General features: G+C 39.7%; 1 protein-coding gene across 1 annotated transcript in view; it reads right to left on the bottom strand.

The window, feature by feature from the left end:
* Nucleotides 1-2,042: 2,042 nt before the first annotated feature.
* KLHL14 (kelch like family member 14) overlaps nucleotides 2,043-27,775 on the bottom strand; it is a 108,656-nt gene continuing 82,923 nt past the window's right edge. Inside the window, exons 3-8 of the mRNA XM_055559418.1 lie at nucleotides 23,666-23,755; nucleotides 17,101-17,179; nucleotides 7,531-7,721; nucleotides 7,291-7,449; nucleotides 4,044-4,201; nucleotides 2,043-2,183 (exon numbers count right to left, since the gene is read on the bottom strand). Coding sequence (XP_055415393.1) covers nucleotides 2,043-2,183; nucleotides 4,044-4,201; nucleotides 7,291-7,449; nucleotides 7,531-7,721; nucleotides 17,101-17,179; nucleotides 23,666-23,755 — 818 coding nt within the window. The remainder of the gene's footprint in view (nucleotides 2,184-4,043; nucleotides 4,202-7,290; nucleotides 7,450-7,530; nucleotides 7,722-17,100; nucleotides 17,180-23,665; nucleotides 23,756-27,775) is intronic.

The following is a 27,775-nucleotide window of genomic DNA, read 5'->3' as shown; positions in this document are numbered from 1 at the left end:
CTCAAATAACTTAGTGGGTAGATTTATACACATGCTTTATAAGTCAGAATATGAGAGACAGTTGAATTAGTACATAAAGTTTTTATTTAAAGTTTTCCCCTTCCAAGCAAGCTTCATTTACACATTCTAATACTGTACAAAATTTACATTTTCTGTGATTTATTTATTTATTCACTCTTCACTTTCTAATAGCTTACGCCTTTCTGAAATACAGAAAGCTTTGCTTATAGTTCTCATAAATGCTTTTATTTATTTTGGCTAGAAATAAAAAATAAATGAAGAACAAGTCCAAGGAAAGCAAATACCCTTGTATAAACTGACTTTTGGAAGAGATGGGGACTATTGACGATAAAAGGTTTTGAAGGAGACCTTGAATTCTTCATGACATCAGCTGGGAATTCTATCACAAAGTACTGTAACCTTTCTTTCTATGTATTCATATGTGATCAAGGAAAAAGAAATGAAAAGCTGATTCCACTGGATATATATATTTATATATATATATTTTTACAACGGATCCTTTGGATCTGAACATACAAATAAATACAAAAACAACAAGGATTGCACTTTACTGTAGAAATGGCATTGGATTCCAGTACACCCATCCATCTTGACATGCTCCACAGTGAAACCTTGTCACCAGGGCAATTTTAATTGGTGGCTTCCCTATGTGGTTATTTCTGAACGACATACTTGTTGAGGGATTTGAAAACATCTCTGGGTGATTCACAAAATATTTTAGGCTTTGATTTGTTCCTAATTATTGTTGTGGCAGCTCTGAAGAGCTTGAGAATCAAATCCACGTTTCTGCTAGTTTTTCTCTATTGTAGGTCACACTGATATTGTCTCATGCTTTTCTGACCTTCTGCTCCTAAATTCCTTGTGCTTCTCAAGACAGCTAGTGATGGCTCGCTTCACTGAGCCCAGGCATCTCTGCTGACAACAAAGAAATGTAATGAGTTGAGGGGAAGGAGGGTTCATCAGGTGCTTTTCTAGAGCCACATCTAGAGTCTTTTCTAGAGCCAAAGGTGTGGAAGAGGGAGAGGTATTGTTTGAGGAGTTACAGTTAGCTCCTTAGGCTCTTTGTGGCCGCATGGACTGTAGCCTGCCAGGCTCCTCTGTCCATGGGATTCCCCAGGCAAGAATACTGGAGTGGGTTGCCATGCCCTCCTCCAGGGGATTGTCCCAATCCAGGGATTGAACTCATGTCTCTTAAGCCTCCTGCATTGGCAGGCGGGTTCTTTACCACTAGCTCCACCTGGGAGGCCCTGTTCGTTCCTTATATGCTGCCCCAAATGAGAAAGCCTGAGCCTCTATAAACTGAATAGTGCATTTTGTTTTAATCTTTTGGATAAAACTGAGGACACAGAATTTATGACTCTGGCTAGCCTAGAACTGACAGGGCAGAAAGAAGTTGCTACAAGAGCCAATATCTTTTTCTTCTCTGTTCCCACGAGGTGCTATAAGGGGCAGAAGGTATATAAAATGAAGTTCTATGGAAGCAAAAACATTCCTCTTCAGTCTTACATGATTTTCTATAACTGTATTGCCTACAGAATCTGTGAAGCTGCCACAGGTTAGGAATATAGAATCAGTGGCCATTTCTGTAATGTAGTATGAGTGTTTGGGTGGGTCAAATTTGGAATCATTCATGAACACAATATCCCCAAAACTTCAACATAGATCACATGCAGGTAAACTACAATGCACAATACTGATCTCAGGTCTCTCGGGGGGCACTCCTCTGTATCTTCTTTCTCCTGTTGAAAGTCGAGATCCACGTGAGGGATTTCGTAAAGCTGAGACAAGTTAAAACCAGTCTGCAATGGAAGAGTCTGTCACCACAGGAAGTTTGATGTGATGCGAGTTACAGACAGAGTTTCCGTTCAAGAACAGGTCTTTTCCTTTTGTAGCTTCTTGTAAATCACCAGACACTAAAGTGGGTTTTGGCAGATGTACCATTAGAATGCATTGTTCTGGCTACAATAGGGATGTCACTTGTCACTGCTTCCTAGAATGTGTCGTTCTGGGGTTTCCTGGTGTTATTTGTTGTAAGGTACACAGGCAGGCAGGATAACTGTTGCACAGGCTGGCCCTGCCAGCGGTTCTGCCACATCTCCTTCGAGTTCTGTCCAGCTGCCTTTTTCTGGACAATAGCATATTGTGGATGACTTGTAGGCTCCCTGGAATGGAGAGCAGAGAGCCTTAGGGAAGGCTATTCAGAGAAGCACTATGGCAACCTTATTTATCACATCTACATTGGGATGGTTTACAAATCCTTTATGATAACTTAGCCCATGTTGGAAATTATCCTTGTTTAAGTTTAAAAAAAGAAATAATTATCTTAAATATTCAAATAATTGAAGTAAATTGGATTTTAGATTATCACCTCACTTTTCCATTTCTTATCTTACTACTATAGAGAATCAGAGACAGAGGGTTCAAAACCAGTTTAAAATAAACTGGAAATGAAGGTTTGTCAACTTCTTCACATGTTGATTTATTTGTTTTCAAGGGGCCACACGAGAAATAAAAAAGTCTTTGATCCTCTTTCCTTTGTCAACCTCAGCGGCTAGTGCTTGTATAGTTCCCTTTATTAACCAAAGCAGCCTTGTTTTTTACCATAGGCAAGGAAAAAAACCCCAAAATCCCAACCAACATAATCATTTTCTGGTTCCAAACATACATACGTTTGCAGCTAGCAATGTACACCAGCAAATAAGGATGTAGATGAATATCTAGTGATATATGTCAATACAGTTCGCTTCCACAAGACTATAACTTTTTAAGGCTCTTCAAAACTTTAAATAACAATCTTGTTGGATGCAAAAGAAATGAGGCCAATTAATATTATTAAACCCCCAAATTAATCTTATAAAACCAACACACATATATATAGGAAAATACAGTCATCATTTCAAAGGTGGCTGTGTAGACCATTGGACTTATGTGCCTTCTGATATGTCATTTGAATTACACAGCCCCCTTTCTGTATGTTCTTGCTATTAATAAAATAAATAAATTAAAAAAATTTTTTTTAAAGCTGAACTCAGGTCCTTACCAATAACAGTATATAGGAACTATGGAGACAGAGGACTATTTTTAAATGTCAACACAAGGAAATCATTAGCCAATACCAGAATGTCGGATATTCTATAAGATAACTGACCTTGCTGTTTCAACAAGTCAATGATACGGGACAGAACGAGGGGCAGGCGTAATTCTCCAGATTGTGGGGGATGTATGAGATATAATAGCAAAATATAAGTGAGGCCTTTTGAATCCTAATTTGAACACGTCAATTTGAAAAGCAGATTTTTTTTTTTCCAGATCAATGGGATAAACTTTAAAATGGATAGGATATAAAGGAATTACTGTTGATTTTATTGGGTATAATAATGATAATGTGTTTATATAAACAAGTGTTTTTTTTTTAAAAGAAATACTGGAGCATTTAGGTTGAAATAATATGTCTAGAATTTGCTTCAAATTGCTTCAACCAAATATTTTTAGAAGCAGGAGAGATAAAGTAAGTATTGCAAAGCACTGATAGATGTCGAAGTTGGATGGTGCACTAACAAGGGCCCACTGAGCTCTCAGTTCTTGTGTATGTTTGGAATTTTTATGGTAAAGAGGGGGGCAAAGTGGAAAGCAATGGCAAATTACATAATCCTAAATAGAATCTGTGGATAACTGAACAATTATTTTCCATTTTCTACGCTTTGCTGGTCAGAAACTTTTCAGACTCTCCTAAACAGATTTAACAGACATCTGTAAAACCACTTCAGCCCTACTTTTAACTGGAAAGCATGAGGACGGGAGAGAAGCAGAGACCTACCGCATTTTGTGATACAACTGACCAGATAGCAAGCCAGTTCTACAGCAACCACACTGATTCTACTTTACTGCTTAAAGTAATTTACTGTGTGCATATAAACATGATACTCTTAAAAGGTATTTGTGTGGGTGGTAACACATTTGGAGGGACATGAAAAGTAAGCACAAGCAAAAAGGAGGAAGAGGAGGTAAATGTAGACGCGTACCATACTCCAGCTGTAGCCTCCCACCAGGTAAATGCTGTCATCAAGCGCTGCACAGCCAGGACCACTGCGACCCTCTAAAATGGGTGTCTGGAGAATATTCCACTGGTCACCTTTTGGGTCATAGCATTCCACCAGCATTACATCGAGATGGGAGAAACCTAAGTGACATAGCAAAATGGAATCATCAAAGAATAAGCTCTTGGGGTTCCATTTTAAGGCTAGGGCTTCTTTTAAAATAAATGACCAGAGCCAAGAAATAGAGAGCTATACCTTTGAAGACGTATGTATAAATTTGCGGGTGAAATCAGGAGTTGTCAGAAAGACCTAATAAGCAAACAAATAAAAAATCCTCCCAAACCCCAACCCTTGATGTTTTGGATTAATTTAAAGCAAAAATGCCTGGCTAGATGTCATTGGCAAAGGTTGATTTACCTTGGAGTATCAGTAAAGATTTATTTAAATCTTATTAAAAAGCTTTAGCAATATGTGAACTGTGAACTTCCAGATGTTCAAGCTGGTTTTAGAAAAGGCAGAGGAACCAGAGATCAAATTGCAACATCTGCTGGATTATTGAAAAGCAAGAGTTCCAGAAAAACATCTATTTCTGCTTTATTGACTATCAAAGCCTTTGACTCGGTGGATCACAATAAACTGGAAAATTCTGAAAGAGATGGGAATACCAGACCACCTGACCTGCCTCTTGAGAAACCTGTATGCACGTCAGGAAGCAACAGTTACAACTGGACATGGAACAACAGACTGGTTCCAAATAGGAAAAGGAGTACATCAAGGCTGTATATTGTCACCCTGCTTATTTAACTTATATGCAGAGTACATCATGAGAAACGCTGGGCTGCAGGAAACACTGGCTGGAATCAAGATTGCCGGGAGAAATATCAATAACCTCAGATATGCAGATGACACCACCCTTATGGCAGAAAGTGAAGAGGAACTAAAGAGCCTCTTGATGAAGGTGAAAGTGGAGAGTGAAAAAGTTGGCTTAAAGCTCAACATTTAGAAAACTAAGATCATGGCATCCGGTCCTATCACTTCATGGCAGATAGATGGGGAAACAGTGGCTGATTTTATTTTTCTGGGCTCCAAAAGCACTGCAGATGGTGATTGCAGCCATGAAATTAAAATATGCTTACTCCTTGGAAGGAAAGTTATGACCAAACTAGACAGCATATTGAAAAACAGAGACATTACTTTGCCAACAAAGGTCTGTCTAGTCAAGGTTATGGTTTTTCCAGCTGTCATGTATGGATGTGAGAGTTGGACTATAAAGAAAGCTGAGTGCAGAAGAATTGATGCTTTTGAACTGTGGTGTTAGAGAAGACTCTTGAGAGCCCCTTGGACTGCAAGGACATCCAACCAGTCCATCCATAAAGGAAATCAGTCCTGAATATTCATTGGAAGGACTGATGCTGAAGCTGAAGCTCCATTACTTTGGACACCTGATGTGAAGAGCTGACTCATTAGAAAAGACCCTGATGCTGGGAAAGATTGAGGGCAGGAGGAGAAGGGGACGATAGAGGATGAGATGGCTGGATGGCATCACCAACTCGATGGACATGGGTTTGGGTGGACTCCGGGAGTTGGTGATGGACAGGGAGGCCTGGCGTGCTGCGATTCATGGGGTCGCAGGGTCAGACACAACTGAGCGACTGAACTGAACTGAAAAAGCTTTAAAATAGTAATAGTTAAAGCAAGCATTTTATAGACTGCTTATAATCTGGTTCTTTCCTAAGTGTTTTATATGAAGGAACTCATTTAATCCTCTCAACCACCCTTAGATATTTCTACATTATATTCATTTTATAGATGAGAAACTGAGGAACAGATGGAATTTTAACCTAAATAAGTCACATAGCCTGTAGCTAGGCTGAGATTTGAAACCAAATGAATAGGCTTCAAAAGTCACTTTTACAGACTAAACTTTATTGCTTTGCTTAAGTGAATATTCAATTCTCTCAAAATCTTTTACTTTTTTTAACAGTCTGATTATGTAAACACCTGTGATGATGTGCTTTAACTATTATAAACTTGAAAATACTTAAAAATGACACTTATCCAGTACTTATTACATTTAGGGGTAGATATGTATTACTAAATAACAGAAAAAATGTCCATATATAACCTGTGGTTTAAGAAGGGTATATGATTGGAAAATAAATTCATGAACAAAGGTGAAGTTGCTTAGTCATGTCCAACTCTTTGTGACCCTATGGACTGTAGCCCACCAGGCTCCTCCATCCATGGGATTTTCCAGGCAAGAGTACTGGAGTGGGTTGCCATTCCCATCTCCAGGGGATCTTTCTGATCCAGGGATCAAACTCGGGTCTCCCGCATTGCAGGCAGACTCTTTACCATCTGAACCACCGAGGAATCCCATATATGGGTATATGATTGGAAAATAAATGCATAGAATGGCCTTATGTGCCATGCCCAGATGGCCTGTATTTCATTTCATTCAGTTTCAATAATCATGGAAAGTCAGAGTTGAGGAGATTTGAGAGACCAACTTGACCGGCTTCTTCATTTACAGATGAGAAAACTGAAGCTCAAAGTGATTCCACAGTGTTCTCAATATCACAGCTCTCTCTGCTTCCCTGTAAAATTTAGTGCTACACACATGCACACGAACTACAAAAAACTTGCTGCCATATACATAATAAGGAGGGAAAAGAGCCATATATGGTTCCAAAAATACTATGTTACTTATTAAATAAGCAAATGGAAAGAATTTGAGAATCATAGATGGTTTGATATTCAACTCTTCAAAGAAGTAATTCTAAATTTAGACATGAAATTCTGTTTTCTTTAAGAAAAATCACATTCATTTCTTTGTGCAGCTCTAAATTAAAAAAAAAAAGTTCTTTACGATGATTACAAAAACAATTTTCTGGAAAAAATCCATTACTATAATTTGGTGATAAGGGATAATTTATTTTACTGAATTCATTGTTACAACCAATTGTTTGTGCTTTTCAGTTATTAATGCTCTTGTTTTTTATTTTCTGTAGACATCATTATTCACTTATTTAATGTGTGTGGTAACTTCAAAATAATCCTATCTGCAGGAGAGCCAAAATAAGTGCTTGCCCAAGGGTACTGCTAATTTGCAAAGAGTAGATTTTATTTGGTCAACATGTTTTATACTTGGTTAACTATGATTATCTAACGAGAAACCCCCTTAGCAAGAAACATGAGATGCAAATGTTATTGTGATTTAAAAAAAGAGGACCTTTCAAATGATTTCCTCCAATTGCATATAAGCGATCATTCATTACAGCCAAAGTGTGGATAGCGCGTTTTGTGTTCATATCTTGTTTTCGAGCCCAGACATCCATGACGGGGTCATAGCAATATAGCCATGGGACATACTCTCCATTGTGTACACCCCCTGTGAATTAAACATAGACACACAAGTCAAGAAAGTGCCTTGGAACTGAACTTTGCAGCAGAAAGTGGAGGAATGACTTGCCTGAAATGTATATTTTCCCATTGTGCACTGCTCCTGCATGAGCTGCCAGAGGCTGTGGCAAAGAAGACACGTAACGCCATTCATTTGTTTCCAGGTTATAGCACTCCACGCTGGACAAGTAACCGGTTTCATTCCGTCCACCAATCACATATAAATGTTTGTCCAACCGGCATGCATAGAAACTGGCTCTTCTACAATGAAAACAACAACAACAACACCCCTCTGTAAATACAAAGTAGCCCAATCAGTCAGGGAAAGTGGGGGCATCCTGCTTCAGAAAGGGGTGCTGTGTGTGCTCAGTCACTCAGTCGTGTCTGACTCTTTGTGACCCTTTGGACTGTAGCCCACCAGGCTCCTCTGTCCATGGGATTCTCCAGGCAAGAATACTGGAGTGGGTTGCCATGACCATCTCCAGGGGATCTTTCTGACTCAGGGATCGAACCCTTATCTCCTGTGTCTTGTGCATTACAGGAAGATTTGTTACCTGCTGAGCCATCAGGGAAGCCCCAGAAAGGGTACAGAGCTTTGGACATTACACATATGACTCCTTGCTAAATCAGAGACCTTGAATAGTAATCATCCGTAATCCCCATCCTGGTTAACATTATTGACACTAAACTCACAGTAGAGGGGAAATTTACAACTCTTTGTTTCAGCTCTTTTTATCTTGCTTTTATACACTATTCAAGTGTTCACTAATGTTTGGGATATTTGGTACCTTGTAAAGATATCACAGCTCAGTAAGACAAAGTGAAAAATGAGGTAGATAATGTAACAATAATAAATTATCTTGACATTCACTTTCTTTATGGCCCTTCAAGGGTCATTGTTCCCAATTTATAAGAGAACTACATCATCAAAATTTTTCTTCAATTATCTTTTTTTTTTCTTTTTTCCCCCAGTATGACTGCAAGTAGAGAAACTTTTCGGACTTAATATAGTGTTGAAATTTTGCTCTTAGGAATTTCATCCGTGTAGCTTTTGATGTTCTTACAAAGCCATAGGATATTTTTAAATCTCTTTTCAAGAAAGACTATTTATTAAATTACCCCACCTTCCCTCAAAGGCAAAAGACATGCAAGTTGTATTGAAAGGACTGGAGACAGGAAGGCCTTTCTGGGGAGAACACAATCTAGGAGTCAGAGATTGAGGACCTGAAGTAGAGTTCTAGCAGAAGACACAGAAAGTGGGGATGCGAGATATAGGAGAGGAAGATGTAAAGCTTAGCAACTAATAACATATAAGAGCTGAGGGAGAAAAGAAATTAGAAGAGGACTCAAAAAGTTAGAGTTAGGATGACAAGGTCGCAATCTTAAGCGACACTTTAATCTTTAGCTTCTTTTTTTCTAATTGATGCTCCTGGGATAATGTACTTCACAAGGATAATATGTGGGTCAATACTGGAAAAGAATAATTGTGAAGTGCCAAGCCCTTCAGAGGCTTCCCAGGTGGCTCTTCCCAGGAGGCTTCCCAGCGGTAAAGAATCTGCCTACCAATGCAGGAGACTCAGGAGACACAAGTTTGATCTCTGGGTCGGGAAGATCTCCTGGGGGAGGAAATGGCAACCTGCTCCAGTATTCTTGCCTAGGAAATCTCATGAACACAGGAGCCTGCAAGGTTATGTATGGGGTTGCAAAGAGTTGGACACAATTGAGCATGCGTGCACAAGCCTCTCAGAGAACATAACTTATGTTTGATGAATTAATGGTCTTTATAAAATTTTATAAACATTGATGCCAAGACTCTTGGGCAAAGTCAATAGCAAAATAAAGAGTCCTAGAGGTTTTGAATCAGGTAAACCTATATTGTTTGAAGATTTTCCAAGCTGTGTTTATAAAGTGTCAAGACCTCTGAGAAGCAGTATATAGCCTCTTGATGAACAGTTAGGACTCTGGATCAGATTGCCTGGCCATATGACATACTGTAAAGTGCTTGTCATAGTGTCAACATTTTGTTCACTCTCATGAACTGTCAGCTGACATTATCCGGATAAAAATTTTTAAAAAATCAGCCATTGTGATGTTTGCATATAAACTTCTAACAGCATTTTCAGTGATGACTAAATTCTTTAATTTTTAAACACAATTTAGTACCATATACATGCACACTTAGTTGTGAGGTCATGTCCAACTCTTTGCCACCCTATGAATGCTGCCAGGCTGTAGTTCATGGATTTTTCTGGCAAGAATACTGGAGTGGGTTGCCATTGCCTCCTCCAGGGTATCTTCCTAAGCCAGGGATCAAATTTGCATCTCTTGTGTCTCCTGCATTGCAAGAGGATTCTTTACCACTGAGCCACTGGGAAAGCCCATATACATATGGCATATGTTATAGATGGTGATGTATTCAGTTTTTTTTTCCAGTTTTATTGAGGTATAATTGACAAAACTATAATAAAGGGAACAGTGTGATGATTTGGTACATGCATACATTGTAAAATGACTTGCACAATCAAATTAATTAACACTTCATCAGCTCACATATTAACCTCTATTTTTGTTTGGTGAGAACACTTAAGATCTACTCTCTTACCAAATTTCAGGTAAACAATAAGTATTATTAACTATAGTTATCATGCTGTAATTAGATCCTCAAAACTTACTCATCTTGCAATTGAAAGTTTGCATCCTTTCATCAGTCTCTCCCTATTTCCCTCACCCCTATCCCCCGGAAGCCACCATTTTAATCTCTATTTCTTTACTTTTGACTTTTAAAATACGATTCTACATATAAGTGATATACAGTATTTGTCTTTCTCAGTCTGGCTTATTTCACTTGGTGTAATCACCTTCAGTCTCATCTATGTTTGTCATGTAAATGGCAGAATTTCCTTCTTTTCTGTGGCAGAATAATATCCCAGTATATATATGTGTGTGTGCAGGCTTCCCAGGTAGCACAGTGGTAAAGAATCTGCCTGCCAATGCAGGAGATGCAAGAGACATGGGTTTGATCCTTAGGTTGGGAAGATCCCCTGAAGGAGGAAATGGAAACCCACTTTGGTATTATTGCCAGGAAAATTCCATAGACAGAGGAGCTTGGAGGGCTACAGTCCATGGGATCACAAAGAGTTGGACATGACTGAGCAACGAGCACATACTTGCATATTTATATACACACCACATTTTCTTTATTTGTGTGTCAACAGACACTTAGTTTGTTTCCATATCTTGGCATTTGTGAGTAATGCTGCCATGAACATGGGAGTGAAGGTGTCTCTTTAAGATCTTGATTTTGGTTCCTTTGGATACACTGTATATGCAAGAATGGGATTGCTGGAATATCAAGTTCAATTTTTCTGGATAGTCCTGGACTTGTTAGCGTCATTGTTTATTTGAGAGTAGTATTTTGGCTATTTTTTTCCTATATTTTCTTGACAGAAATTTGTGCTGTAGAAAACTCAGAAAGATGATGAAGAGAGCAATAATGGAAAAATAGAGAATGTTACAAAGGAGAATGAAGAACAGGTGAGATAGATTTCACTAAATAAAATTTGCTGCTAACCTGGGCCATGTCTTCTGAGGGGTATGTGAAGCTCTGAAATTGTAAAAAAGTCTTTTAAATAAAATTATATATATATATATATATATATATATATATATAGTGAATATGCACACACACACATAATGCTTTTGTTTAGTTGTAAGTCATGTCAGACTCTTTGTGACCCCATGGACTGTAGCCCACCAGTCTCCTCTGTCCATGGGATTTCGCAGGGAACCATACTGGAGTGGGTTGCCATTTCCTTCTCCAATATATTATAAATATGTGTACATATATGTTGTGAATGTGCATTTTTTTGGAGGCATATGTTTGGAGAAAAAGATTTTGAGGGGAATTTTTAATCAGATTATTAAGGGAATTGAAAACCTGAAAATTTGAAATTTCTTGGTATAAGGATATAAAAACTCATCTAAACATAAAATTAGGTTTAAAAACAATAGCAAAATTAAGTGCACATAGGTAGACCCCTAGTTCCTTCCCTTTCTCTAACCAGATTTCAATTGCTCTTATTGAATATGATGGGTCAAGGTTGCTTTATTAGTGCTTTTACCTTCTCAAGTTAAAATATTTCATTGAGAAGACTGACATGTCTATGAAAATTTGTACTAAAGTAACAGATATTTCTTTGCATCATTGACACAGGGTAGGTCAATATCCCTCTTCTGTATGAATCTATTACAAGTTTTGGAGCCTCTGAAACAATTAAGTTAGTAATTTTACTAACAAACCATCTTTAGTGGGCCAATTCCATAATTTGGACCATGTTAGTTGCAATATACTATATTCTAAGTTCTTCTGTGTATTATATGTACTATATTCTGGTCTAGAAGAGAAAAAATGCTAGTCATAACAAGCATGAAACTCTCTATTAAATTAAGTTTAGGTAGTGGAAAATCAGAGATAGATCTTCTTCTGGCAGTGTCTGGCAGTGTGAACTCCTTTTATCTTGTCTACAGTTTAATTTTCTCCCTCTTTTTGATCTTGCTCCTTCCTTCCTCTCTTCACCCGAGGGAGCTGTCAGAACTGTCTTTCTATCCCCGGCATTCCTAATGTGATGTTCCGTGTGTACTCCTAGCTTTATCCACACAGTGTCACTGTTAGGTTCTGAATGGGGGAAAAAAAAATCAGTAGGTTTCATTTCCTGATGAAAAGTGCATTTTTATGTAGAAATTTTAATAGCTAAGGTTCTGAGTCTCTGACTTATTCCCTTGCATGCCCAAAGTGAGAATTCATGAAATGCATTATAGAAGCACTGGATAGTTAATGGTCTATCAGCAACTGTGAACACTTGCTTGAGGCTAAAATTTTACCACACCAGGTCTCTCCTGGGAATGCTTCCTGCCCCTCCTCCCCACATGAAGAGCACACCTGATTAGGCTACTTTATTTGGGGGCAAAAGGAAGCTTATTGAAGATTTTTTAATGGAACGACACTATCTGTATTTCAAGTTGTTGCTCTGTCCCTCCTCCACCCCTCCACCTCCTGTCCCAATGCCAGAGACAATATTCAATGAATTGAGATAATTTTAAAATGACTATCGATGCCCTCTACAAATACACTTTGAACCTGTGTATAGTACAGATTTTTACAAGCCTTTTCTGAAGCTTGAAGTGGTCAGTTCATATCCTCAAGAGTCATACTGAGAGGGCTTCCCTGATGGTTCACTGGGTAAAGGATCCATTGGCAGTGCAGGAGACATAGGAGATGTGGGTTTGATCCCTCAGTCGGGAAGATCTCCTGGAGTAGGCAGTGGCAACCCACTCCAGTATTTTTGTCTGGAGAATCCCTTGGGCAGAGGAGCCTGGCAGGCTTTAGTCCATGGGGTCGCAGAGTCCAACATGACTGAGCCACTAACACTGTCTTTCACTACCTCTGTTTCAACTTTTGAATTTTACCATCAGGTTAAAAATTACAGATTTTGTCAAACAGAATATTGTTTCTCATTGTTTCCTGTAAGGCTGCTAGAAACAAAGTATTTAAATTTGGAAACTTCTTTGATGTACATGCTTCCTGCTTTTCACTTACTCTGTGAAACTTAAGCTTTGTTACTGGTGCTTCCCAAGTGGTTTTCCTTTCTCCCGCCCTCCCTCTATCCTTCCTTCCCTCCCCTCCCTCTCTTTTTTCTTTTTCTGTTTCCTAGACTAGCTGCTGCTGCTGCTGCTAAGTTGCTTCCATTGTGTCCGACTCTGTGCGACCCCATAGACAGAAGCCCACCAGGCTCCCCCGTCCCTGGGATTCTCCAGGCAAGAACACTGGAGTGGGTTGCCATGGCCTTCTCCAATGCATGAAAGGAAAAGGGGAAAGGGAAGTCGCTCAGTTGTGTTCAACTCTTCCCGACCCCATGGACTGCAGCCCACCAGGCTCCTCAGCCCATGGGATTTTCCAGGCGAGAGGACTGGAGTGGGTTGCCATTGCCTTCTCTGCCTAGACTAGCTAGCAGGTAATATTTCCATAAGAATAACACCTAAAATGTCTACTTTGTTTTGAAAACAAAATTGAAATCACCAAAGCATTTTTATTGATCCAATCATTCATTTTTGCCCTCTTCTTACTGAAGAATCAAATCCTAAACCTGAGACCAAAACAACTCTTGAGCTTTACATTTATCTTTGTACTTTTGTCTAACCCCTTCTGTCGACAACCTCTTGGTAGCACACATACAATTCATGAGTTGACCTATGGTTGAGTAAGCCTGGAGGTCATGTGCCCATTTCCTTGATGAACTGGGAGGGTGTTCTGCACGTTCATTATACTCCTTTGGAAGCTCTAATTAGGCAAGATATCTGAGGAATTTGCCCAGCCAGCTCTGTAAGAGTGGGTGACCCTAGAGGTGACTTTCAATGTGTTTCCATTATTCTTAATCTGTTTGGTAACTTCTCAGCATAGTAACAACTTCTCAGCAGTTTGGCAGCAGCTGAGGGTATGAGGGGGATTCCCTGGTGGCTCAGCAGTAAAGAATCCGCCTGCAATGTAGGAGATACAGGAGATACAGGAGACACAGTTTCAACCCCTGGGTTGGGAAGATATCCTGGAGGAGAGCTTAGCAGTGCACTTCAGTATCCTTGCTGGGAAAATCTCATGGACAGAGGAGCCTGGCGGGCTACGATCCATGGGGCTGCAAAGAGCCAGAGATGATTGAAAGGACTGAGCACACAAGCAGAAGGGAAGGAGGGAGGTGGGGAACTTCCGGTGAGTCTGATTCATGATCTATACAATGCAGAGCTAACTCAATTAAATATCTCAAGAAATCTCTTTTCTAATCTGAAGAGTATCTCATATATTTTCAATTTTTTTCCTTCTTTGTTTAATCACCAATTAAACCACACTGGTAGCTAACTGTACTTGCTCGGGTGAATGGAAGCTTGGCAATGACAGAAGAATTTCATTTTAAGTTATGGATTGCTGCCCAGGTCAACCAACCCATAGGAGATATGGAGCTAGAAGATTGACTGGGCATTTGTGAGATCTGCCTTTTCCCATTCAGCTCGGGAAGGAGCTCTTTATTTGGTCTATCGAGTTGATTGTTCAAAATCTAAAAAAAAACTTCTTTTACTAGGGACCTGACATGATATACCATAATGACTTGGAAAGAAACGTTAAACAGTCCATCCTGTCAACGGTGGCTGCCGGGCGCCGACAGACCATGGCAGGTCTTTTTATCAGGTCAATGAGCTGCTAAAAATTGTCTAAGTAGGACCCTGCCCTGATAGGCTATAGTGCCTCCGAGGAAGTCATTATAGAATATCAAGTAAACAATACACATTTAAAAAAATTACTAATTAGGTTTTGCAGCAATACTTCTCATCCTTAGGGGCTCTACAGTGAGATAATTGACCGCGACGTGAGTTATGCCTCCCAAACCCAAGGCATGAAGGTTAATTATTGTGGTGAACAGCCCCCAGCAAAGGAGACCATGGTGATGAGATGCTGACATCTCAAACATGTTTTGATGTATATTTAATTTTTTTTTAAATAAAACTTTTGGAATAGTTTAGATCAAAGGTTAAAGTGATACAGCTAACAATAACAGCAACCAGAAAATAACCCCAAAAGGAGAGAAATAAGGTATGTTGGAGAAAGAAGCTTTCTCCAGGAAAGAAGCTCTTCTCTTAGGAAGCTTTTATATATACATGTATACACAACAGGAGGATTGAGAAATTTGTCTAGATATTAAATGAGCCAGAATAATCCCTTGAGGTACCTTTGAATTAGACAGTCCTCTCTGTGGTCCTTAGACTATATTGTGCCTTGAAAATGACTAAAATGTCGTTTTCAGTGTATAACTTTTAGTCCCTTGAAAGAGAGTTTCCATATCCTTATATGGAATGGGACATTAGATACTAAGTTTATAGCAGAAATTCTTACTCTCTTTTGGCAGTAATGTACCTTTTTGAGTGAATGGTATGATTTGAATTTTTTTTAACTTGGAATTTAAGATTAAGGATTTAACTTGATCTCAGTGTAATCTGTGGTGCTGGAGAAGACTCCTGAGGGTCCCTTGGAATGCAAGGAGATCAAGCCAGTCCATCCTAAAGGAAATCAGTCTTGAATATTCATTGGAAGCACTGATGCTGAAGTGGAACTCCAATACTTTGCCCACCTGATGCGAAGAGCTGACTCACTGAAAAAGACTCTGATTCTGGGAAGACTGAAGGCAAAAGGAGAAGCGGGTGGCAGAGGATGAGATGGTTAGAGAGCATCATTGACTCAATGGGCATGAATTTGAGAAAATTCAAAGACAGTGGAGATAGTGAAAGACAGAAGAACTGGTGTGCTCCAGCCCATGGGGTTGCAAAGAGTTGAACATGACTTAGTGACAGAACAACAGTGTAATCTGACTGAATGTTTAAAAAAGGGGATGTTAAGGTTATGAAGGAATAAGAACAAAAATTATTTCTTAGTTCAATTGAGAAGAGAAAATACATTGCAGCTTATTGTCACTATTATATCAGAGAATTTGCTCATGAGGATGTTGAGATATTATTTGAAAAGAACCAAGTGTTCAAGATTTAGTATGTGAATTTGCATGTATATATTACGACATGGCCTCCTGCCTAAGTAATAGTCAGGAGAACTGAATATGTACAAACACAGTTGCCTTATTGTCCTTCGATGTTAGAAAACTTTGGTGAGATAAACACTGCATACATTAGAAATGAGAAGACATCTTGCAAAACTGACTTTTCATTAGATAGCAAATCACCTGTTTTTAAACGTCTGATGGGGAGATGCTTGAGGAAGTAGACATAAGGAATTTGAGGTAGTGAGACTTGGAAACTTTAATATGGAAATATCTGCATCAAAATACATACATTGTGAGAATGGTGTTCTATATTTCAGTGATAAGATTTGAATAAATTTCAACTGTGAAGAGTGGAATAGCCATGAAATTGTAGCTCTGCTTGTCAAAAAAACTAGCGCAACATGGAAAAGGAAGACAAGCCATGGATGGGCATTATGCTAAGTGAATAAGTCAGACAAAGATAAATGCCATATGATATCACGTACGTGTGGAATACGAAAAATGCAACAGACTAGTGGATATAACAAAAAAGCAGCAGACTCACAGATACAGAGAACAAACTAGTGGTTACCAATTGGCAGAGGGAAGTGGGGAGGGGCAAGATAGGGATAGGGTATTAAGAAGTACAAATTATTAAGTATAAAATAAGTTACAAAGATCTATTATACAACACAGGGAACATAGCCAATATAAAACTACAAATGGAGTGTAACCTTTAAAAATTGTGACTTTTTATATTGTGCACTTATATAATACTACACAGCAACTATACTTCAATAAAAAAGTAAACTTTAATGTGAAAAAAAAACAAGGAAGACAAGTTATATAAATTCTTTCTTCCTACATTGGAACAAATACTTGACCTATTATTTTTCTCCATCGAGTTAATGAGGCAGTTAATCACAGTTGGCCAGGCCAGTTTTGTATTTTGCCTCCGGTGTCATTCATTGGCTTTCTTAGCATACCTTATCATGGAAAATCATTCAGTATCCTTCCTTCAGGTAAAGCGGCCACAAATGTTTCAGACACGAGAGATAAACACTTACCGTTCTTGCATAGGCGGAAGTTGTATCCAGCTATTAAACCGGGGGTCATATCGGCTGACAAAATTTGTACTGTGTTTTCCTGTAAAGATATATTTGAGACACTTAAAACTTAGATTCCTTTGTTGTTTTGCACATTGAATAGTGTTTTATAAGATGCCCCTGTTCTCTGGTTTAACAAACAGATGAAAGTTAGGGGGACTATCTAACCTGGTATGAAAATGAGGAGTCAGAACAAAAATCTATGTGCCACTTTAAATATTTTTCTCCTTTTTCTTCTTTTCTCCTCTACTTTTTTTGGGGGGGATGAGTTAGAATAAAAATAGTGAAGTGAAAGTAATAATAAACATAATTCAACCATAATAATAAAAGCAGATATATTTATCAAACTAGTTTTATCCCAAAGTTAGGGTAAAATTTCTGTGTTTCTGTATTTGTGTTTTAAAAACATGAAGTTATTATCTAATCATAGATAATCATTATCTAATCATTTATTCCAGAGACTACCTTGAGTGATATCTCTGGTTAAAGTCTTTTTGATTTTTTTATGTGATTCAAGAATTCTAGTGGTGGTGGAGACCACTCTGTCTCCATGGAAATGATAGCTTTCACTACAATAAGAGTTTGCATATGAAACCAGATGTAGCCTATGTCTGTCAAGTAAGTTCTGCTTTTGCATTTGGGGAGCACACAGTTGCTGTAGCAGGTAGGTTTGCTGAAATGTGAAACATGAGTCCTCAGAGCTGGTTATTTAATAACCAGGTTATTTCCTCTGTTGAGCCTAAGAAGCATAGTAATGTCTCCAATGTGTCAAAATGAACCTTATTGTACATACAGATTGACACCAAAGCAAGAAATACAAGCAAAGAGTGTGTTACATTTTCTTTGTACCATTTGAGATGATAATCATCTAAAATACCTGAGGTCTTAACTCTAAAAGTCTGTTTTTTGTTAATATATGTAGAACTAACCATTGAAATATAGGTACTAAAATTCACTGCAGGAATAAACAGATAGGAGTGTGTGTGTGCGTGTGTGTGTACATGCACTCACACAGGCATGAATACACCACACAATTATTAATTGCACAAATACACACTGAGCACCCACTATGTGTCTTACCTATTCTAGGTCTGGGACTATATTGGTAAACAAAAAAGACAAAGTTCCAGTACTTACAAAGGAAATAAATACAAACTTGTAAATTCATCAAGTGAAGATGAATGTTATAAAGAAAAATGAAGGGGGGATTGATAAAGGGAAGCTCCGTTTCAGTATTATGGGCACCTGTTCACAGATACACTCTGAAAGTCATGCAAATATCTGCAGAATTAGAGTTTCAGACAGTAGGGAAAGTGAGCATAACCTCTCCCTGGGCTGGCCACGGGTTCAAAACCAGCAAGACTGCTGGGGCTACTTGGACAGAAGTCAGAGGTATATGAGGGTCTGGACACAGTGTGCCTTGTGGACTGATGCTGATTTTTGTCGTTTCTTCTAAGAACATCAGGAAGTCACTGGAAGGTTTTGAGCCAACGAGGAACGTGGCCTCACTTCTCTGTTAGCGTGACCACTCTGGCTGCTGTGTAACAGATAGACTGTAGAAGGGCTGCTCTGGAAGAGGGGGACCTGTCAGGATGCCGTCACAACAATCAAGGCAAGAGCTGGCTTGAATGAAGGTGGAGGCAAGATATTGCCATATTGGGATCTACTGTTTGGGCACAGCCAATACAATTTTCTGATAGACTGAGCATTGGTGTAAGAAAAGGTAAATAATTAAAGATGACTGCCAGAATTTTAGCCATAGTAACTGGTCAGAGGGGCTTCTCTGGTGGCTCAGTGGTAAAGAATCTGCCTGCCAATGTAGAAGACGTAGGTTTGATCACTGATCTGGGACTATCCCCTGGGAAGGAAATGGCAATCAACTCCAGTATTCTTGCCTGGGAAATCCCATGGACAGAAGAGCCTGGCAGGCTGTAGCCCATGGGTTTGCAAAAGAGTTGGATGTGGCTTAGCAACTAAAACAACAACAATAACAACAACAACTGGTTGGAAAGTGATGCAGTTTGCTGAGGTGGGGAAGACCAGGCAGGAATAGTTGAGGGTTAGGGAGAGAAGCCATGAATTTTGTTTTGGACTTAATCTGCAGAATCCTACGGGATCTCAAAGTGAAAGTGGCTCATAGGCCACTGGCTAACTGAGACTGAGTTATTGTTTAAAATCATAGAACAGGATGAAAATCTTTAGTGAGAGGGTATGGAAATGGAAGCTAAAGAGTCCTGAAATGAGCTCTGGGGGAGAAGAAGAAAAATCAGCAAAGGAAAGGAACTGTCAGAAGTAGGAAGGAAAGTATGGTGGGAGTTTGGAAGCCATGTCAGCTAGAGGAGTGAGGAAGGGAGAACTGACCACGGGATTTGGAAACTTGGCAGTAACCATGACAAGCCTTGTTTACACAGTGGACAGGAGGGGATGAAAGCCTAAGTGGGGACTCAGGAGAGACTAAGATATAAGAAAGCAGAGGCAAGAGGACAGGCAAAGCTTTTAGGGCTTTTGGCATAGAAAGATGAAGATGATAGCTGGAAGATGCAGCATCAGGAGAAATTTTTATTTGGTTGTTGGTTATGTTTTTAAATTCAGAAGTACTCCAAAGTCCTTGAGAAGGCAAAAGAGAATGAGAAGTAGACTTTAGTTCGGAGCAGAAATAATAATAGGAGGGATTGGTGCTGCTGCTGTGCTAAGTCGTGTCTGACTGTTTGCAACTTCATGGACACCAGGCTCCTCTGTCCATGGTGTTATCCAAGCAAGAATACTGGAGTGGGTTGCCATTTCCTTCTCCAGAGAATCTTTCCAACCCAGGGATCGAACCCAGGTCTCCCACATTGCAGGCTGATTCTTTTACCATCTGAGCCACCAGGGAAGCCCAATAAGAGGGATATATTTATCTAAAACATATGGGTAGTGGGACTTCTCTGGTGGTCCCATGGTTAAGATTCGTCTTTGCATGCAGGGGGTGGTGGGTCGATTCCTGGTTGGGGAGCTGGGACCCCACATGACTCGAGGTCAAAGAATCAAAACATAAAACAGAAGCAGTATTGTAACAAATCCAATAAAGACTTTTAAGATAGTTCACATCCAAAAATCTTAAAAAAAAAATATCTGGGTAGCAATGGATTTGGTAGTAGCAAGATGAAGATTTTACTGTTTAATTGCTTCTATTCTCATTGGACTATGAAGCAAGGCTATCAGCTGAGAGTGAGGAGGGAGATTTTGGAGAAAGAAGTATCCGAGGAAAGAGAAGGTGTCAAATAATTAACCCAGAGGATAGAAGAGTGTATTGACCAGGGAAATTTAGTAGTGTTGGCTAGTAGCCAGCATGGCTGTATGATTTTCTATGTCTCCATTTAGTTGCTCAAGGGGAGGAGAGAGATGGAAAGAGTTGGGCTGAACCAGGACCAGGGCTTTACCAGGCAAGAATAATAGGAGAGATGGACACAAGGGCCGCAGGTTTGTGCACTAATGTGACTATAAGGGTGGGCGATAGACTATAAACTCAGTGAGGAGGGAAGTATGGGCACGAGGAGCTTCCCTGGTGGCTCAGATGGTAAAGAATCTGCTTGCCATTTAGGAGACCTGGGTTTGATCCCTAGGTCGGGAAGATCCCCTGGAGAAGGGATTGGCTACCCACTCCAGTATTCTTGCCTGGAGAATTCCATGGACAGAGAAGCCTGGCAGGCTACAGTCCATGGGGTCACAAAGAGTTGGACATGGCTGAAGTGACTTAGCACACATGGACATGAAGGGATGATGGACAATTGAAAATGTGAAGGAGGTGGCATCTCCATAATAATACTGGGGAGCTGCTACATACAAGGGCAGCAGAAAGTAAAATCTGAAGACACCCTTTAAAGTGGTGAGTTTAAAGCATGCGAGAGTGAATAGAGAAATAGAAAAGCTACCTGCCTCCAATAATATGGAGCATAAGAACAAAGGTGGGGGACAGAACACAGTTCCCATTGGACAGAGTGGCTGGACTAATAGTCCTCCCAGAGAACAGTCAGACTTTGATTAGAAAAGAAGCTGAAGGGACATTTAGGGGAGAGTTTAAGGATTATAGGGATATTGTTGATATGCAATCATGAGTTCCAAGGATTGCATGGGAGGATTTGGATCACCTGGTTGGGTGTCAAATCAAGTTTTATTTGGGGATTACAGAAAGAGTTGGGGATTACAGAAAGAGCTAAGAGTGCCAGAAGAAGTATAATTCCAAAGACATGGATTTCACAAAGGGAGGCTCCAAATCAAGGAAGGATTATGTCTAGAGTTGGTTTGTAATCAAGTTTTTGTAGAATTTACAATCATTTCCCTGTAGAAAAAGTCATTCTTGATAGTCATGTTCCAAGATTAATTCCCAAATATATCCAGAGATGAATGTTTTTAAGAGGAATGTAGAATACACCCACCACGAATAAGAATGTTTCTCTGTGATGCTTGGTTTAGAATTTCCATTTGGAGGAAGACATGTGCCTCCTTTCAGCAACGGGGTGTAGGACCTGCACATGCTGAGCACTGGTGGTAGAAATCAGCAATCGGCTTTGCTTATTGGTGGTAAATGGTAGTGACCATTACTCAGAGAAAAGGCTGAGCTAACCATTCGTGTGATGTTGATGGGAACTGAAGAAAGAGCTTTCAGAGGCAAAGTCAGTGGTACGGAAAAGAGGCTAGGATGAAGGATGAGGAGATAAAAAGAAGAAAGATGTTCTGAAGTTGGCAAAGGATGTCCAGAGGGGATAATAAATCTCAGAAGGAATGAGTGAGGTAGAGTGAGGACAGTGGGATAAAATGAAGACGGTTATTTCCTCCTGTGCCTTTCATTGACCCTACTTAGAGGCCTGAGAGGGTGGCCACAGGCAATGGAATTCTGGATTACTCTTCACTTCTTTAGTTTCTTCTCGTCTTTTCCATTTTCTTGTAACTCTTCCATTTCTCTCTCTTTTTTTCTTATGATGTCCAGTCACCAGACATGATTGTTGTCTATCTCTTGAGTGATAAAGTGCGGGCAAGGAGTGGCAGTTTTTAGCCAGTGGTAGAGGGGAAGGAAGAAGAAAGGAAAGGAAATCTCCCATGGGCAGTTTTTCTGGGGGAGTTAATATTGGTAAGTGGCAAATGTAAACTGTTTCTCTGTAAGTTGGGGCATGACAGAATATAGGCATTTATATTAGAATATTACAAAGCAGTCTATCACTAACGTCATTAGGAACAAGACCTTCCAGCCTTCCCCTGTCATGTGTTACTTTTCATCTGGCTTTCAAAAAACAATTCTGCACGTTCTTTCCTAGATAAACCTGCTGGCTTTGCACTCCTTTCTCTTACAAATGTTCCACTCTGTTCAAAACACTTCCAGGGAAGAAGAGGTTAAACAGGAGAGTTCATCGTGGATTATATATCTACCAGGGCTTTTTTGTTTGTTTGTTTGTTTTTGGTAACATATGGAATCCGTCATTGCAAAGAGAAGTTAGAAAAGACATAATAAATAAATTTTTGTTCCTGATCCAAATCTGTTTCTCCTCAAAGCCCAGAAACTGTCTTTCTAACACTGAAAGATATGAGCCAACAAGGCAGATCTTGGGAAAGACTGTCCCTTTCTCTTCAAAGAAATATTCTTGGAGGGTAGCCTGGGCAGTTTTCCTTTAAGATTTTCTAGAATGAACAGATGTAACAATTTTCTATAATTTGCCTTGGTGCAGATGCTGAAAGAGAACATTCACCATAAAATATATGCAGTATATGTAATTTCAGCTGGCTGTTCTGGGGTTTTAAAGTAAAAATGTGTACCTGCAAGCTGTTTTATGGTTTCTCAGTCATAATGATCTCTGTTACAGAGAAGGCTACAACGGCAACCCCTCCTTCACTTGCAAGGTTTCCAAAAACATCTTGATACTTTTGAGTGTTCTGCAAGGCACAGTGTTCTCCCCGTGTTGGGTTTGGGAAGAGTATTCAAATGTTTAGTTTCTCTTTTTGACACAACTACAGAGTAATTGCATCAATAGGGAAGATGGTGGATAATCTGTGGATGAAGCCCTTGCAAAAGATGCTGTAGCCCGAATAGGCTTTAAGTAATAAAGGCTGCAGAGGAACTTCAGCTAAGGTTACCTTCAGCACAATGGCAGATGATGTTTACTTATTGAAACTGTGTGTTATTATCCTGATAAAACGGGAGAAAATTGGTGGAGAAGGTGGTGAGCATTCTTCATAGCTGCCACTTGCTACCTGCCTCCAGGGAGTCTGGGCTTATGCTGGGGGCATTCCTCAGGGGATGGATAAGGAGAGGGGGCTGGGCATCACGGCGAAGCCAAATCCCCAGACAGTCCATGAGTGAACGCACTGCTGCGTACCGTCCTCTGCCAGCTCAACGGTTGACCCTCCCTCCAATCGTCAGCCCCCATCACCGATTACTTCATTTGTCCCTGCTGCACAGAAATATGTTTTCCACGATAATTACAAGATGGATTGCCACCAGCGCCTCTCATCACATACTTGTTGAGCATCTACTACTAAGTGGTTCAATAGTTACCATTAGGGTTCCATTGGTCCTCTCCACCCAACACAAACAGGAAGTTTTCCACCTCCACGACGCAGTGATGGGCACTGTTGTAGGGCATGACTAGAATTGAGAAGGGAAAAAAAAAGGACATATGAAAATTTTCATCTTAGGACTTGGTACCCTGGTTCACGAGTTATGTGCTTTCACCAAAATGCACAAAACATGAGACTAAGTCGGAAGGGAGAAGAGCACACACACAGCAGAGCGGGGCACCCCCAGTCCACAGGGCTCAGCAGTGTGTTTCCAGCAACTGCCAACCCCACCCCTTTGGGTGAATTTTACATAATATTATTCCGCAGATCAGTCAAGAACAACGTGTCAGGCTGCTTTCGATTCTTAAGTTCTCCTCACCTGCCTGCTGATGGGGATCGCAGTCTAAAACCATGAATGACACTCCCTAATGGTCAGGGCTGGGGGTTCCGTCTTGGAAGAAATCCCCCAGCATCCACTCGGAGCCATTAAGCTGCTCTGCCCAAACTTGGCTTGCTGGCAATCTTTCCATAAACAGACTCAGGGTGCTTGGCTGTTTTCTATTCCACAGCAATGAGCAAGCTGAATTTCCATACAGTTTTAAGTTTTTAAATTAAGGTCCTGCTGATTTAATGCCTTCTCCAAATGTATACGCTTAATTTCCTGTACAATGTCATTAGCAGCACAATCACACATTTTCTATCTATCTGCTTAAGAGCTCTTCTGGAACAAAGATAAAAACTGTCAGGAATGTCACAGATATCCATTCCCCTCGTCTTGCCCTGCTCTGCCCCAAATGCAGTGCCTATGAAGAGGGGCAGTGTGATTCAGAAAACCCACCAAAGCCAGGTTGCTCTGGATCTGTTCTCATGCACATGCTCGTTGGGGAGACACACAGGACCAGAATGGGACACCCCTGTTAGCCCGTGTGTGCAGTGCTGTGTTCGTCTCTGCTATTATTATATCACATGGTGAATGTAAACGTGCATGGCATTAGCTGTCACACCACGGGCAGTGTGGTTTGGGCCCAGTGACACCAGTAGGAAAAATGATGTCCTTGTTCAGCTCATCATATGGGCACCTTAAATCTAGGTGAGGACAAATGGGGAGGTGATATGCATGTTCAGCCAGGAAACTTATTGCTTGACACGGATCAACAGAGCACTTAAGAAACCAGTGCAGTGGGAAATCAATATGAGTCAGGGCCAGCTCGTACTCTGTACTCTTTTGCCAGTGGTGGGAGAAAGATAGGGAGACAGAGAGAGACAGACAGAGAGAGAGAGAGAGACGGAGGGAGAGAGATAGGGAGACAGAGAGAGAACGAGCCTATGTTATAACCCAGTTTATCTGAGATGATACATATCTCTCATTTCACTTTGTTTTTAATATCTTCTATTTTACTTAGAATGTACTTATGCTGGGTAAGATATGTATACAAAAATAAGGAGAAACTGGCAGAGCTTTGAATCCTTATAACAACAGCTCCAGAAAGAGCAAATGAGATAGCTTAAGCCTCTTATTAAAGGATTTTAGGAGTTTTTCATTATTTTTATTAGGTATTCACTTTTACTGTGAATATTTACTGTTTCTGAACTAACAGCCACAAGGGAGATGGCATTGGTATGGAAATCCTGGATTTCTGGGATTGAGTAAAAATTGGGTGTGCCCTGGATTTTCGTGGCCCATGAATTAAGTCAAATGATTTAGGGAGTTATCTAGGGAATGTCCTTCTGTCCCTCAACCTTCAGTTATCTCATTGGAAAACACTTTCAACCACACAGCTCCTGCAGGCTCCACTCCTCAGAGTCCATCGGGGCAAAGTATATGTTGAGTTTGTGGAGCAACTAAAATTGGGTGACTGGTTATACATTGAACACCTTTTCTTCTTTTCTTAAATTAATTCATCATTGTTTTCATTATGATGCTGGTTCCAAAATACCAAGCACAAAACTATGCTACTCATATATCATGTATACCATGTGTATTGTGAACAACCTGGTTCTACTCTGGTTTATCATAACGTCATCTGCTCAGGGTGAACTCAGCACAGGTTGTTTCACCTGGATGCATCTATTCATATGAAACATAAGTGTAAGAACAGAGGCCACTGGGAACTCCCTGGTGGTCCAGTGATTAAGACTCCGCACTCCCAATGCCGGGGATCTGGGTTTGCTCTCTGGTTAGGGAACTAGATCCCGTATGCTCGCATGTTGCAACTAAGACCCTGAGCAGCCAAGGGAAAAAAAACAATAAGAACTGACTATAACCAACTTACTTACAACAATATTTATTTTACAGTTTTGGTCAATTCAATGCCCACATTTTATAAATAATAAAAATTGTATTATTTTCTTTTTAACTGGAAGTCCAGCTTTATATTAATAATAAAGCACAGACTCTGAAAATAGAACACTAGTTGTGTTTTGTTCTTGTCATTTACTTGCTCCCATTCAGGCAGAAATTAAGTGAAGGAAATAATACGTGATTTATTCTTAAGCCTCTTTCTCATTTGATTACCTCTATTGTTAAGCTTTGTGCAAACAAATGAAATTATTGCACTAAACTATTGAATCCCTCAAAATAAGAGAAGACAAGGTCTTTGAAATGCTCATATAAAGGCTACTTGAAGATATTCTCATTTATCTACCCATTTTTTTACTCTTGTTTTAAAACCTTGCATGCTATATTTCTTGGTTCTTTCAGCATCTTCATTCCTGAATTATTGTTGTGAATCAAGAAACTATACATACACACAGAAAATCCTTTGAGATGATTATCAATGTAAAACTCCAAATCTATTAGAAAAATGTTGCCATGAAATCAGTGTTTGAGTTTTGCAGAAGATCTCATTGCTTTGACTTCTGATTAAGCCCAAAGGAAAGCAAAATAAAGAAAGCAGTGAGCAAGACAAAACATCTGTTTAAAATGACACGGGGTATGGCAATTATTGATTATCTTAAATTACAAGAAAGACGTGCCCACTCCCTTCCACATTTCTCTAGGGGTGGACACGGGCCTCGCCCTGCCAAGCAGGTATCATAAGAGAAGTTTGTACTCCCTGTTCATATACAGCCCGGTGTGAGTTTTTAGCGTGTCAGTCAGTGAGTTAGAGGGAAAGGGTAAAGAGAAGCTAATCAGGATGAAATGAGATTAAAGGCTGTCTAATTTTACAGCGACTGTGATCCATCAGCCACTGTGAAAGTGACAGTGGAAATGAATGATGGAGACAGACAGGTGGGGCTGTACATTTCACTGATTTATCCTCAAATGCACTGGGCCTTATTTTATTGAGTGAACATGACCGCATTTATCATTACTGTCATCTAAACCCACTTCCCTCCATTTAAAAAGGTCACTTTACTCACAGGGAGTAGGAGAGAGGCACTTTCAAATCAGATTTAAAATCTAATAACACGTGTTTATAAGGCCCTTTGTGAGAAGTCTCAACTTCATTAAACAAACTCAAAATGCTATAAGGAAGGAGAAAAACAGCCAGAAAACTGAAAAAGAAGAAACCTCTGGTCATCTGAGGGGTTCATTCAGTCTCTAAATGTGAAGCAGTTTGTATCATTTTTGTTTTCTCACTCCAAACCCCTGCTATTCTATTCTAGTTTGGGAAATTTCATAAACCATTTGCATTTAATATTTTTTAATTAAGAAAGTAGGAAGCAGGTGATTCTATAAAATAAACTTGGAGAGGATATTAAGTCAGACTGTTTACTCTGCAGAATGACTGCTCAGCACACACTGAATAGATGTTAGTCATTGTTACAAGTTGAATCCTTGCCACAATTCACTTACATACCTGCTAATTATTTTCTCATAATTTTAAGGCCATAACAATCTCAGTAACACAAATTCTTTTACCCTTTTCTGTGCAGTGCAATGAAATGTCCTGGGATGTTATTCACAGAATTGGTCTTTGTGGATATGAAAACGAAGAGTCAAACTCTCAAGAGTATTTTGTGTTACTTTTCACAGCAGGAACCACCATTAACCAAACTTTGCGATGTGCCAGGCATTGTTCGGGTTCTCTATACGTATATGTATATATAATTATATTTATATATATGTGTGTGTTTGTGCTCAGTCATGTCCGACTCTGCAGCC

The sequence above is a fragment of the Bubalus kerabau genome, chromosome 21 (assembly GCF_029407905.1).
Source record: "Bubalus kerabau isolate K-KA32 ecotype Philippines breed swamp buffalo chromosome 21, PCC_UOA_SB_1v2, whole genome shotgun sequence".
NCBI lineage: Eukaryota > Metazoa > Chordata > Mammalia > Artiodactyla > Bovidae > Bubalus > Bubalus kerabau.
The sequence above is the reverse complement of the archived record's forward strand: the minus strand, read 5'-3'. Positions and strand labels throughout refer to the sequence as shown.